The sequence below is a fragment of the Monodelphis domestica genome, chromosome 2 (genome assembly GCF_027887165.1).
Source record: "Monodelphis domestica isolate mMonDom1 chromosome 2, mMonDom1.pri, whole genome shotgun sequence".
In the NCBI taxonomy this organism is placed as follows: domain Eukaryota; kingdom Metazoa; phylum Chordata; class Mammalia; order Didelphimorphia; family Didelphidae; genus Monodelphis; species Monodelphis domestica.
The window spans coordinates 132,529,790-132,543,911 of record NC_077228.1 but is presented as its reverse complement, the minus strand read 5'-3'; the positions used below and the strand labels follow the sequence as shown (position 1 = coordinate 132,543,911).

Here is a 14,122-nt window from a genome sequence, read left to right as displayed (position 1 = left end):
AATAACTTAGCTTCCAATATATCTCAGCTCAAATTCAAATCAGTAAGTACAAAAAAAGGCATCATACAGGATAGAATGTAAAAGATATAGTCCCCTCCCTCCAAAAGCAAATCAGTTCTTCATTTGGTGAGTAGCTCACAAAAAAAGCCAGTTACTCCAAACTGATAAGTAACATCTCATTTTTATGTAAGCTTTGAAATCAAACAAAATCATAAAGCCCTTAACCATCTTGGCTGATCATTAGACACTCTAGTTTATCACTTTCTGAAATGCAGTGTTCAAATAATCCAATCAATGATAGCTGAATTAAAATTCAGTAAAATAAATAGGAGGAATAGAATGCTATAAAGTCAGATTAAGGTGAGGTAGAAATCTTCTAGTGGAAAGTTATATTTGCCTTGTTTCCCTAACTAGATATAAACTCTGTGTGGGTAGGGGCTAGGTTTCTACCTTTTTTGTATTGTCAACACCCAAATAGTGACTTACATATTTTTACTATATGATCAATACATGTCTGCTCAATCAGGTATTCCTTAAGTACTTATTAGTAATACTTTTGTTCCTACTGAGTTGTCCAGGAATTTATTAAACACTACAGGAATAAAGTAGATAAAACAGTTCTTTGCCTCCTGGAAAGCTTCCCATTTTGCAACATGTGAAAAGGCAAACAAACCATGCTAGTGTTGGGTCTAATCCTCCTGAGGGTTGGGTTTTTTCTTCTTTTTTTATAATATATCCTGTGTTAAGAGTGTATCTATAGCATGAGTTCAGTATTCAGATCTCCTTATTTATCACTTGGATGTCCTTTAACAAATCATAATTACCCTGGACTACAATTTCCTCACCTGTAAAATGAGACAGGTGGACTACATGAACTAAATTCTGTATTTCAAAGGAAGGGCATAAAAAAGGTGATTCTGAAAGAGTTAAAATGGGAGAACTTTTAACAATTATCCCCCAGGGAATAACTACCCACAATATGATAAAAAGAGCTTGCTTTCTAAATGTAGTCTTCTACATTTGATAAAGGATTGAAGATAAGAAACTGTCAGTGCATAACTTGATATCACAAGATCATGGCTTTAAAGATAAAAAAGAAGTCAGAAGTTATCTAGTTCCAACTCCCCTCATTTTAGAAATGAGGAAACTTGAGGCCCAGGGAGGTAACACGGGATCATATATTCAATAATGGTCTGAGAGGGCATTTGAACTTAAGGCTACTAGCCTATCTGAAATATCTGAAATGTCAAATATGGGGCCCCATAGGCTGCATAAGGCCCACAACATTTTCAAGGGTAGACCAAACCAGATTAAGTGGCAGAGTGGATAGGCTGCCAGGCCTAGAGTCAATAAGACTCATCTTCCTGAGGTCAAATCTGGTCTCAAACACTTACTAGCTTTGGTGACCTTGTGGCAAGTCACTTAACCCTGATTGCCTCAGATTTCTTACCTATAAAATGAATCAGAGAAGGAAATGGCAAACATTTGCCAAGAAAACCCCAAACAGAGTTACCAAGAATTGGACACAATTTAAAATTACTAAATAACAATAAAGAAACCTATAAATATATGTGTTTTTTTAAGCCAATATGTGACCCACACACACTCATTCATCCACAAGAAATATTATACATGTATATGAGGCACATTAGAAACTTACTTCTGGAGAGCCATCTCCTTTTGCTGGTAGAGTTCATTAAGAATCTCCACTTTTTGTTGCAGAGTTTTACATTCATTTTCTAAATGTGCTTTAGCTGAGTGCAGGGAAGAGGAATCATGTTCCAACTTCTTTATTTGTTCTGAAAAAAAAAAAAATTCTGCCAGTTCGTGTATGCGATATGACAGATGACACCAAGAGCAAGTGAGAATATTTTTCAACTCTCTCATACAAACTCATGGTTTTTTTTTTTAAAAAGAAAACATTTCCAAAGGAAAAATCTACCTTCCAACTCATGTCGAGCTTTTATTTCATCACTTAGTTTGGACTGCAAATGATTTCTATCTTCTTCAACTATTGTTAATGTAGTTTTAACCTAACAAGATAGGAAGAGAGACAAGAATTACTAAAATGAAAGGTATTTTACCCATCCTGGAAACTGTACAGACATTTTACTATTGTGTTATAGGGAATTAGATGATACCCGTGAAACATCCATCATCTGTTTAATCTGGATCTTCATCTTTTCATTTCGGTTATCTTTAAGAAAAAAATATAAAAGGGAAATTTAGTATTTTCTCACTTTATATTCATTTATTTCCAAAAATTCTGAAGAAGCAAAGACAAATATTTTAACGAAAATAAAGCACCTTAAGAAAATCTGAATTCACCAGCTGGATACAGGTTAATTCATTCTTTAAAAAACTATAAGTCTCTTTTTACAAAGGTCATATTTGCCTAACACAAAGTTTAGCATTTCAGGCTTGGATTAAAAAAAAACATATACATGTTATAAAATTCTATTTTAACTGAGAAATATTGCTTTTGTATCTGTCCTAATGTCAATTCCTGTTCAGGCAGACACTTCTCTTACTTCTAATGATCCTGTAAAAAGTTTTTCCAATATGATTAAAACAACAACAAAACCCAATACTTTAATTGTGGAATGAAGTGGATAGCCCACTTGAAAATAAGCTCTAGAACTTTCTTTTCGACTTCAGAAGTTAGCAGGTATTACAGAAAATAGACCAAGAATGACTTCTTCAGACTGGAAGACTGGGTTTGTGAAACCAAAAGAACTAAAAAAAGGTCTGAACTAACTTAGTAAAGTCAAAGGAATCAAATTCTTGCTTGGTTTTAAATACCAAACCTGTAGGCACATCCACTACTTTACACATTTTAAATTCTATTTTAATATTTTGTTTGTTTGTTTTTATTTTTTAAACCCTTACCTTCTGTCTTGGAGTCAATACTGTGTAGGCAATGGGGATTAAGTGACTTGCCCAGGGTCACACAGCTGGGAAGTGTCTGAGGCCAGATTTGAACCTAGGACCCTCCTATCTCTGGGCCTGGCTCTCAATCCACTGAGCCACCCCAGCTGCCCCCTCTATTTTTATATTAAAAATGAATACAATGACTAAGCCTATTTCTCCCTTTAGAAGAGGTTGAGGTTAAATGGAATACAGGTCATTAGTTTCTCCTTTCTTCCCATCTCTAACTAGCAGAAGTGAGAAAAATAGAAAGCTCATATATTGGGGCTGGGAGTCAATTAGTGGGCAGAGCTAACTCTAAATACTGGGACATACTTAATTTTCAATGGTTAAAAGTAAATGTTTTTATTTGGTGTGTCTTTAAAAATAATTTTTAAGATTGTTTTCTAATTACATGTAAAAAGTTTTTAAGATTAGTTTATAAAAAATTTTGAGTTCCAAATTCTCTGTCCTTACAGCGCTCTGCCCTGCCCTGCCTCACTGAGAAGACAAATAATTTTATGTAGGTTGTGTATGTAAAATAAATTTACATTTTAGTCATGTTGTGAAGGAAAAGACAGGCCATAAAAAAATCCCAAAATAAGAAAATAAAATGTGCTTCAATTTGCATTCAAACTCCATCAAATATTTCTCTGGAGAGTGAATAGAATTTTATCGTGCATCCTTCGGAACTGTCTCCGATCTTTGTATTGCTGAGAATAGCTACATCATTTACAATTGATTATCATACAATATTGCTGTTACTGTGTGTACAATGTTCTCCCAGTTCTGCTCACTTCACTTTGCAACAGCTCATGGTATTGCCTAGTATGATTTCTTTCTTTTTTTTTTTAAACCCCTTACATCCTTCTATCTTAGACTCAATACTGTGTATTGGTTCCAAGGCAGAAGAGTGGTAAGGGCTAGACAATGAAGGTTGAGTGACTTGCCCAGGGTCACACAGCTGGGAAGTGTCTGAGGCCAGATTTAAACCCAGGACTTTCCATCTCTGGGCCTGATTCTCAATCTACTAAGCCAACTAGCTGCCCCCCCCCCCCCCTCCTAGTGTAATTTCAAAACACTTCCTAGCAAATTTAAGAACTTACCTCTCAGAGAAAGTTCTAAATTTTCAACCTTACTAATAGAATGCTAAAACAAATAGGCAAAAAAGTCCAAAAGCTACCTGAGGTGATTTTATCTGACACCTCTCCATTGGCCAAGTCATCCCATCCATTTCCTTCTTCATTATTTTTGCCCTCAGATTCAGAATCAAGATCAAGTTGTTTCAGCTGCATAATGCAATTAGTCAAAACCTAATGAAGAAACCAAAAGTCAGAGAGATCCTCCAAATAGCACCCTATTGCATAAGCAGAACTCAAAAAGATATGTTCCTTAGTAAGAACTTACATCTATTTCATTTTCTTTGTAAGCAAGGGCTTCTTCTGTGTCTTTCTGAGTCTTCTGATATAATCTAATTTGCTCACTGAGTTCAGTGTGTCGCTCACTCCAACCTTCTGCTTCCTGTAGCAGCTAGAGAAAAAAATAACTGCATTACCACAAATCTAATTTGTACACTACTAATGTTTAAGAGCCAAGCAAAACTTTTTCTTTCATGGGATATGATCCTTGTTTATTGACATCCATGATACATGACTCAAAACTAAATATATAAAGAGCAGCTGGGTAGCTCAGTGGATTGAGAGCCAGGCCTAGAGATGGGAGGTCCTAGGTTCAAATCTGGCCTCAGCCACTTCCCAGCTGTGTGACCCTGGGCAAGTCACTTGACCCCCATTGCCTAGCCCTTACCACTCTTCTGCCTTGGAGCCAGTACACAGTATTGACTCCAAGATGGAAGGTAAGGGTTTAAAAAAACAACAACAAAAAACAACTAAATATATACAGTGTGAAATAATATCTTCCTGAGATACAAGAAAGAATTCCATTTCTTCTACAGCCTTCTCTTAGGTAGAATAAAGAAAAAACCAGCAAGACAAATAAACCCATAAAATTAACTAACACAAAATTATAAATCCTTCAGGTACTTGGAAGCATCAACGAATGTAGAAAAAAGTTTAAATGAAATAAGTACCAATTGCAAACTACTCTTTTATATAGCAAAGTCAGTTCTCATTAAAATCTAGAGAATTTGCGATATCCAGTATCCATATACCAGATTCCTTTGAATGGAATGACAATAATTTCCAAGAATTAACAAAGCTAAGAGTAGTTCATTATTTTTTTCCTTTAGTAAGGAACTTTATTCTCACAAAACAAGTCTAGCAAAAATACTTTTACTCTGACCTTGTTTTCAATTGTGAGATTCCCATAAATACTTCAACAATCCAGAATTTTATTTTATTTCCTCTACTGACACACACACTACAATCAATTTTTAGTCAGTAAGACTTTTTAAAAAGTTGTAAATGAAACCTAAAAGCAACCTTATGAAAATCTATGAATTTGGGAAAACTAGTCTTTTAAATGAAACATGGCATCCATGCTCAAAATTGTTCTAACTACCTAAAATTCTACCTATAATGTGTATTTTTCTGATATAACTTTTTAAGAATCTGGGTTTAAATATCATAATGAGACAATGGAGTAAAACTATAGTGGAGGTTTTCATAAATACCACAGAAAGCAATCTGGACAATGATTCTAAATGACAAAGCTCTAATAAATTACATTTATATAACATTAAAGGTCTAAAAATGCTTTTTTCATAAGAATCCTGAGGCTACTAAAGATAACACATGTAAAATATTTGTCTGAAGTTACACAAGTATGTCACAGGAAAGATTTTAACTGGGGTCTAAGACTCAAATTTTAATGCCCTTTCCAGCATACAATACGACCTCTTCCTCTCTACATACCATTATTCCCTTCGCTCCCCACCTCCCTCATAGTTGAATTGAAAGGATGACTGGGACACTAAAGCTGGCATTCTTAAAGTAAATGTGAAGTCGGCTTCTGTGACATGAAGGAAGGGAAGAACAAAACATCTGTTTCCAGGTCTATCACCTAAACTTAAGGCTAATTTAATTACTATGGAGAAATGGAGGAGAGAAAGTGCCTCCTTTCTGAAAATTATTCTTGTATAAGCCTGAATGGAGTTAATTCAAAGCACAAAACTAAAGGTTTTAATTAGTTGTGGCAAAGGAATAGTTGACAAACTAGTTCATCTACTTAAAACATAAACCTTAGGAAAGATTTTGGTTCCAAATGATTTAGCAATTCTTAAAGCATAATAATTCACAGAATGACCCCTGAGCTATAGATAGTGCACAGCTCCCAGAAATAACCAGTGTCAAGTCTAGCCCACCTGAATACTTGTCATCAAGTCCATTTAATAACTTTCCAAAGATCACAAAATACATCATCATATATCTTTGACACTTAATACAAAATGAGTATATAATACTGCTTAATAATTCCTTTAAGCTCTTCAGAAATTCATAGAATTTCTTTTTAAAGGATTAGCCAGCTCAGATGATGAAAATGCCAGAAATAAGTTTATTTAGATTTTTATCAAAGCTTTTGATAGTTATCTCATATCATGTTGAGTGGGGAAGATGGGGAAATATAGCTTAGATAAGACAAATAAATAGATTAAGAACTGATTAATAGCCATCCAAAAAGAGTAGGATTAATGGTTCAATGTTATTAAGGAAGAACTCCACTGAAATACTCTAAGGATCTGTTCTTGGCCTTGGGCTATTTATTTTGTTTTTTTTTTTTAATGACTTGAATAAAAGGCATTTGTGGCATGTTCCATCAAATTTTTGGATGATTCAAAGCTGAAATAAATAGTAGTTGAGATCCAAAAAGATCTTGACAGACAAGAGCGTTGTACTGAATCTTTGATGATGATTTTTGATGATGATGAAATTTAATAAAGATAAATGTAAACTCTTTATACCTAGGTTCAAAAAAATGACTTCACGATCCAGCCATAGCACTGCTGGGTTTGTACCCCAAAGAGATAATAAGGAAAAAGACTTGTACAAGAATATTCATAGCTGCGCTCTTTGTGGTGGCCAAAAATTGGAAAACAAGGGAATGCCCTTCAATTGCAGAATGGCTGAACAAATTGTGGTACATGTTGGTGATGGAATACTATTGTGCTCAAAGGAATAATAAAGTGGAGGAATTCCATGGAGACTGGAACAACCTCCAGGAAGTGATGCAGAGTGAGAGGAGCAGAACCAGGAGAACATTGTACACAGAGACTGACACATTGTGGTACAAGAGAACGTAATGGACTTCTCCAGGAATGGCTTTACAATGTCCCTGAACAACCTGCAGTGATCTACGAGATAAAAAAAAAAACTATCCTCAAGCAGAGGACAAACTGTGGGAGTAAAAACTCCCACAGGAGGAAAAGCAACTGCTTGACTACAGAGGTTGAGGGGACATGATTGAGGAGAGATGCTAAATGAGCGCCCTAATGCAAATACCAACAACAAGGAAATGGGTTCAGAGCAAGGACACATGTGATACCCAGATGAATCGCGCATCGGCTAGGGGAGGGGTGGTGGGGGGTTGAGGGGGGGGGAAGAAAATGATCTGTTTCCAATGAACAATGTATGGAAATGAGCAAATAAAATAATGTTTTAAAAAAATAAATAAATAATGAGGCAATGGTGGGTTTAATGCCCATATTATATAAGGCATCCAAAAAAAAAATGACTTCACAATTACATGAGAGGGGAAGTTTTGTCAGGCAGCAGAAAAAGAATCAGGAGTACGGTATGTTAGCCAAAAAAGGTAATAAGATCTTGAACACTAATGCTACATAAAAAGAAGCTGCTTCCAAGAACAGGAAGGTTGTGGTTCCACTGTAACTCTGTCATCATTAGACCTCTTCTGGAGTATTTTGCTCAGTTCTGGGTGACAGAATTTAAGAAAGACATCAATGAAATGGAAAGAGTCCAGAAGTGAGCAACCAGGTTCATGAACTGCCTGGGTCCTTATCAATGACTGCTTAAATTAGTCATGTTTAGCCTGGAGAAGTCCTCTGTAGAACAAAAATGGGATTAGACTTTTTTTTTTTTACTAATTGGCTCTAATCCTGGATCAAAAGACAAAAAATATCCTTTTAATAGCCACATGAAATTGGAGAGACATGAAATCTGAACACACTGGCCTATTTATGTAGATGTATAGATCTTGGATAACAAAAATTTAAGTGCTGCATCATTAATTTAAAAAGTATCCACTATTTTTTACTACTTACCTCAAAGGATTATAGTGGAGAAATCACTCAGTATTAGGTCAATACAAAAAAAAAATCGAGAGCAACTAAGAGAAAGAAATGTACAAACCTAATAAGTTATAGGGTACTTGAAGAAAAATTCACAATACCTGCTCCTTTCTCTTCTTGAGTCGAGCATTTTCTTCTTGTACATGATGCAATTCAGACTTCACTTTTTCTTCACTGAGCTTAGCTTCATTAAGGGCTATCTGCACCTAAAAAAAGGAGATAGTAATTGAAATCTATTGCTGTTACTTCATATCTACTTTGGACTTCGTAGTTTTATACAAGTTTGTATATCATGAACTATTTAATTCTTAAGGGATTATCTTGAGGGAATTGAGGAGACTAGAACAGTAACTGGTAGTGGGAATTGATTGAATCACACTGACACCATCTGACCCAATACTAAAGCTAATTCAATTCTTTCTATTCTTATGGATTTAATCCAATTTCTATTTTTTGAGAAAATTTACTTAACTATGGGAATTGTACTGTTTGACCCCTAGGCCTGCACAGTTAGGAAATTGGACCAGCTCAACCTATTGCTTAAAGACCCTTAACTACAGACCCAGGTTAGGCTGATCAGAAATTCAATCAGATTATAAGACTGATGAAAGTTTTCATTAAAATTATACATCTCAACTTAGTGACATAGTATAATAGAACTTAACAAAATAAATTAAAACAACAATCAACAAATACAATATATGTGACAGGATGCAGGCACCGAATTCGAGTCCTTTTAAAAAATTAATATCCAATACTTCAAGTATTATTTTTATGAAGTTTATTATCCAACAAAATAGAACCACGTGACTTTTCTACCTGCTCAAAAAAACCCGCTCCACCAAAGCCACCACAGGATGGAAAAAGAGCTAAACATAGAACTCTACCCAATTTATATCCTGTCTATGTCAGCACATAACAACAGGAAGTGGGTAGAGTGCTGGGAATTGTAGTTTTCCTGTGGATCGTAGTTGTTAGGGTAACAGATTCAAATTACACAATAAAAAGGAAGAATCTAAAGAAAATGTAGAAAGTATACTTTGATCTACATTCGGTTCATTATTTTTCTTTTATGTAGGTAGCATTTTTCATCTTGGGTCCTTTGCAGTTGCCTTCGATCATTGTTTTGATCCTTTCCCAGTATTATGTTGTGTGATTTGTGCATACCTGGACTTCACAATGTGATTATAAACCCCTCCAGAGAAAGGATATCTTCTACTTCATCTTTACCTTAGTGCCTTGTACAGTACTATTTGTATAATAGATGTACAGTAAATATTTGCTGATTAAGCATAGCAAACCAATTATAAAGTATTTGTATTTAAAAGATTTGAAGGAAAAAATTTTAAATGGAATTTATAAAAATATAAAGCTTTGTGATTAAAAAAAAATTATACATCTCAAGCAATCCATATGTCTTATCTGAAAACTAGCCCCTTACTGGTTAATCAGTTATTATTTTCATGTTCCTTTGACTGAATACAGACACTTGGGGGGTGCCGATCAACTTTTCTGAGTTCAGGGAATTGTACATTTGTTCCCATACATCCCCCAACTTGCAAAGTCTCTAATTTTTCCTTCAATAAGAAATCAGATCACCCTAATCTGATAAATCACCAATTACCCTGGTTAATTGTTTTCTTCTAATTAACTGGTCTTATTTTATTGTTTTTTAAGGCATAAAGTCCATCTCCCTGTATTCAGGGCCCAGTGCCAAAGCTAAAGAAAGCTACTGGTTCTGATTTGTTGGGCAATTGGCATGTATTGCTTAATAAATCAATGATCAGAAGCTTGAACCTTTGTTTTCTCTGTCATTTCATCTTATACCTGCTACACATAGCACTATAATATTGCAAGGAGACTTAGATAATCTTACCTCTGAAAGTTCAACAGAATGCATTGTGATAACTTCTTGTAACTTTTCTATTGATTTCTGAGTTTCTAAGATCTGTATTTAAAAAAAGAAAACAGATAACAAAAATTTATATTAACAATTAAAAAGTTATGTTAGCCATTTCAGGCATGCTTTTAGAAATAACATTTAACAAAATTTTATTCTACTTTATACTTCTGGTAGAAGCCACTATCAAATTTAAGATTTAAAGATCTATATCTGTAGTGAAACAAAGGAGATTAGAGAAGGGAAAACAAACAAGGAATAACTAGAATTGTAGGTGAAGGCACAATGTTCTATAGAATATATAGGGCCATACATAATCATTGCTTACTGAAATGGACAGTGCCATTAAAGAAAATGGGGAGAAAAAAAAATTTTAAGGAAATTTTAATGAACTTGGCACTCTCCACAAAGTGACATTTCTCTAAGCCTCTAGAAGAGGAACTGAACAAAACTGTTGGACAATTTTTATATAAGTGAAAATTTCACACGAAACATCCTTATTGCAGTCTGGCATTATTACACCCAAGGAAAATGTATATGCAAAAAAATAAAAATTATTATATAGAGCAACAATGATAATAAGCACATTGTAGTATGTGCTCAAAACCTAAGATAGCAGTTCTCAAGCTTTCTGGTATCAGTGTCCTTTTATACTTAATTGGGTTATATCTAAATTTTCCATGTTAGAAACTAAAACATCTTAGCATTATGAAAATAATTCTGACCTCATAGATCCCCTGTGAAAGGGTCACAAGAACCATTTGGAAACAACTGCTCTAAGGAAATGTTCAAAGGTCTATTTAATTATCCTGCTGTCTTCCACCAAGTTTGACCAAAAGCCTTTTATCACCATGTTGGTAAAGATGTGGCATGTGTGTCCCGGCATGCCAGAGGGGACTTCTTGATTCGCCCTCTCCACCAGGTCTGAGGACATTTTTTGCATCCCCACCCTTCCACTCAACAGCTAAATGTGAGCACTTCCTCCCTCTGTTGTCTGAGATAATGCAAGTTTGGGCACATAATCTCCAAAAGGTTTGCCAATGCTGGCCTATTGGGTTCAATTCATACAAGGCACAAAAAAGTACAATCAAAGTTAGAGGAAAGCTTTTACCATGTCCTGTTTCTTTACATTCTGTTCTTTCTCAGTTTCCAACAACGAATGAAGATTTTTCACTTTGTCATCCAGTTTTTGATTTGTTTCTTCAAGTCCTTTGATTGTATCCTAAACATTACCGAGATCAATCAAAATTCAATTAAATAAATCATTAAATCCCTGCTATGTACAATGGTTACTTTAAAAATCATTCATTTTGAGGGCAGCTCAGTGGATTGAGAGCCAGGCCTAGAGATCGGAGGTCCTAAATTCAAATCTGATCTCAGACACTTCCTAGCTGGGTGACCCTGGGCAAGTCATTTAACCCCCATTATTGCCTAGCCCTTACTGCTCTTCTGCTTTGGAACCAATACATAGAAGTGATTCTAAGACAGAAAGTAAGGGTTAAAAAAAAAGAAAAATCACTAATTTTACTGTTGTTTTTGTGTTGTAAAAGAAAGAGGGTTTTACCTTAAGGTCAGCTGCTTCATCAGAAAGATTAATATTTTGTTTCTTGGTTTCCTTTACTGACTCTTTTGCTTTTTTGATCTATAGACAGACAAAAAAGGATTCAGAAAAGGCAAAAAACAAACTATAAAAACATCATAAGACAGAATTCCCCAGACAAAAAAGGATTCAGAAAAGGCAAAAAACAAACTATAAAAACATCACAAGACAGAATTCCCCAATGTGTTTAGTTTAAGTTTTAATTCCCTAAGAATTTTGAGACATTCTGTAGTCTCAAGTGGGTGCTATTTTACTCAGGAGACATTATATTTGCATTTCCTTCAGAAGGTGCATATTTCCATAAATTATGGAAAATAAGACTATAGAAAATAGAATAGAGAATTTATAGAAAATAAAGGACTAAAACACTGAAATGACTAGAAATGAAAGAAAGTAAAACCAACCCAAAACACCATACCTTATGATCATATTCTGACATCTTTTCTAAAATTTCTGTTTTTTCTTGTAAGAGAGTCTTAATCTTCTCAGCAAGTTGTTTTTCATTCACTAAGATGAAAAAAGGCCATGTGAAACTTTAATTACCCCCTTGTTAGTAGAAAGTCCATGTCAATTGCCATTGTTATATCTAAGCCAGGTTACTTATAGTAGATAACATATTGCTGCTCTGCATTCTTTTCTGGGTTTTAAAAATTAGGCTTTATAGTAGATTTAGAATGTAAAGGAACATTGCAGATTCTAGTCAAACCCCATCAATTCACTACAGACCAGAGTCATATAAGTGAAAATTATATCAGTAGTGTCAAAGTTGGGATTTGAACACAGGAGTAAAATCAGAACTCTTTGTATCAAAACCATGATTCTTTCCACTGTACCATGTCTTAATGTCAATAGCATAAGTAAACAGTGATGGAATACTATTATACTCTAAGAAATGATGAGCAGGATGCTCTCAGAAAAACTTATTACACCCAAACAGTATTACTGTTTGATGATCAATTGTGATATGTATGACTGAGCAATACAAGGATTCAACTATTGTGAATTAAATATTATAGAGAACCCCAACCCAATTCCGGAAGACTCATCCAATGGGGCATCCCAGAGTCATGTGTCTTAATTTGCCTGTATGGCAGGAGAGATTCCTGACTGGCAGAAGTCAAGGGATGTGACCTGTAGGGGCCAAAGTAAAACCCTGGGCAATTAGAAAATCTTAGGGAAAGGGTATAGACTGAGTTTAAGAAGCCAGCATGTGAGACAGACTCGGGCTTATCTACATAAGCAATCTCTGGCAAGCTGCATAGCAGGGTGCTGGCACAGTAAAGGGCCAGCAGGAACAAGCTAGAAATCCAGGAATTAAGAATTGCAATGACTTTGGGTAATACCTTATTTTCCCTATTTCTTTTTCTTTACTAATATTTAGGAATTTAGTATAAAGTCTCTAAGATTGATTTTTATTTATTACAAACTTCAAAACAATTCTGAAGTACTTATGATAAAAAATTCTGACTACTTCCAGAGAAAGAACTAATGGAGTCTAAAAATACTTCAAGATTGAAGCATACTTTTTAAAACTTTATTTTTCTTGGTTTGAAATTCATCTTTAATCTGTATTCTTTTAAACATGGCTAATAGGGAAATATGTTTAACATTAACTGTATATATATAGCCTATATCAAACTGTTTACCATCTAGGGAGGAGAGAATTTTGAACTCATAATTTCCTCCCAAAATTTAAAAATTGTTTTATACATATAATTGAGGAAAATACATATTAAATCATTTTATACATACATAACTGGGGGGGAATATTAAATAGAAATATTGCTGGATTTAATCATTCAGCTTTTACAAAGTCTCAATATAATAGCTAGGTCTTGATTAGGTCAAATAAGAATCCTATGAAGTAGCTGCATAGTTTGAATTCACACCACCTATTTTTCCCTGGCCTGGATTTTTTTTACTATATTTCACATAGTTATTACTTAAAATAATGTGAATTCAAATACATGAAACCACATCACAGGATTAATGTACACTAATAAGGACCTAGCTATAAAAGCAAAGATTAGAAGTAAAACCACTAAAATCTTAAAAGTTGGAAATAACTTCAGACTTCATCTAATTTAACTTCTATCCAAATCATAAATCTTCATTATTTTACCACTAGCTGAAGATCTGAAGTAGCAGAGAACCTTATTACTTTATCAGGGAGCTTATCTTATTTTTGGTTCATTTTGTTATTAATTTTTTAAATATTTATGGTAAGCTAAAATCTTTCTTCCTATGACTTCTCCCAAGTATTAGCTCTGACAACCCTTGGGACAATGAGGCCTTATTCTTTCTGCCAGTGACAATCCTACAATAATGAAAGTTGCTATCTCAGATCACCAAATCTTTTATCTAAGCAAAATTCTGCCCATTTCTTTAAGTGATCCTTGATATTTTCAATCCCTTTATCATTCTGGTCATGTACTAACCTAGAAAATGTCCC

The 14,122-nt window shown here is 34.4% G+C and overlaps 1 protein-coding gene across 5 annotated transcripts in view; it reads right to left on the bottom strand.

Annotated features, from left to right (window-relative positions):
* The window catches only part of LOC100024966 (MIA SH3 domain ER export factor 3), a 61,252-nt gene that overhangs the window by 10,470 nt on the left and 36,660 nt on the right, over positions 1-14,122 (bottom strand). For all 5 annotated transcript variants that reach the window (XM_007481431.3, XM_007481433.3, XM_056815969.1 and 2 more), the window contains 10 exons: positions 12,089-12,177; positions 11,635-11,712; positions 11,182-11,292; positions 10,047-10,118; positions 8,272-8,376; positions 4,315-4,437; positions 4,091-4,220; positions 2,142-2,197; positions 1,943-2,033; positions 1,661-1,799 (listed from right to left, as the gene is read on the bottom strand). In XM_007481431.3, coding sequence (XP_007481493.2) covers positions 1,661-1,799; positions 1,943-2,033; positions 2,142-2,197; positions 4,091-4,220; positions 4,315-4,437; positions 8,272-8,376; positions 10,047-10,118; positions 11,182-11,292; positions 11,635-11,712; positions 12,089-12,177 — 994 coding nt within the window. The remainder of the gene's footprint in view (positions 1-1,660; positions 1,800-1,942; positions 2,034-2,141; positions 2,198-4,090; positions 4,221-4,314; positions 4,438-8,271; positions 8,377-10,046; positions 10,119-11,181; positions 11,293-11,634; positions 11,713-12,088; positions 12,178-14,122) is intronic.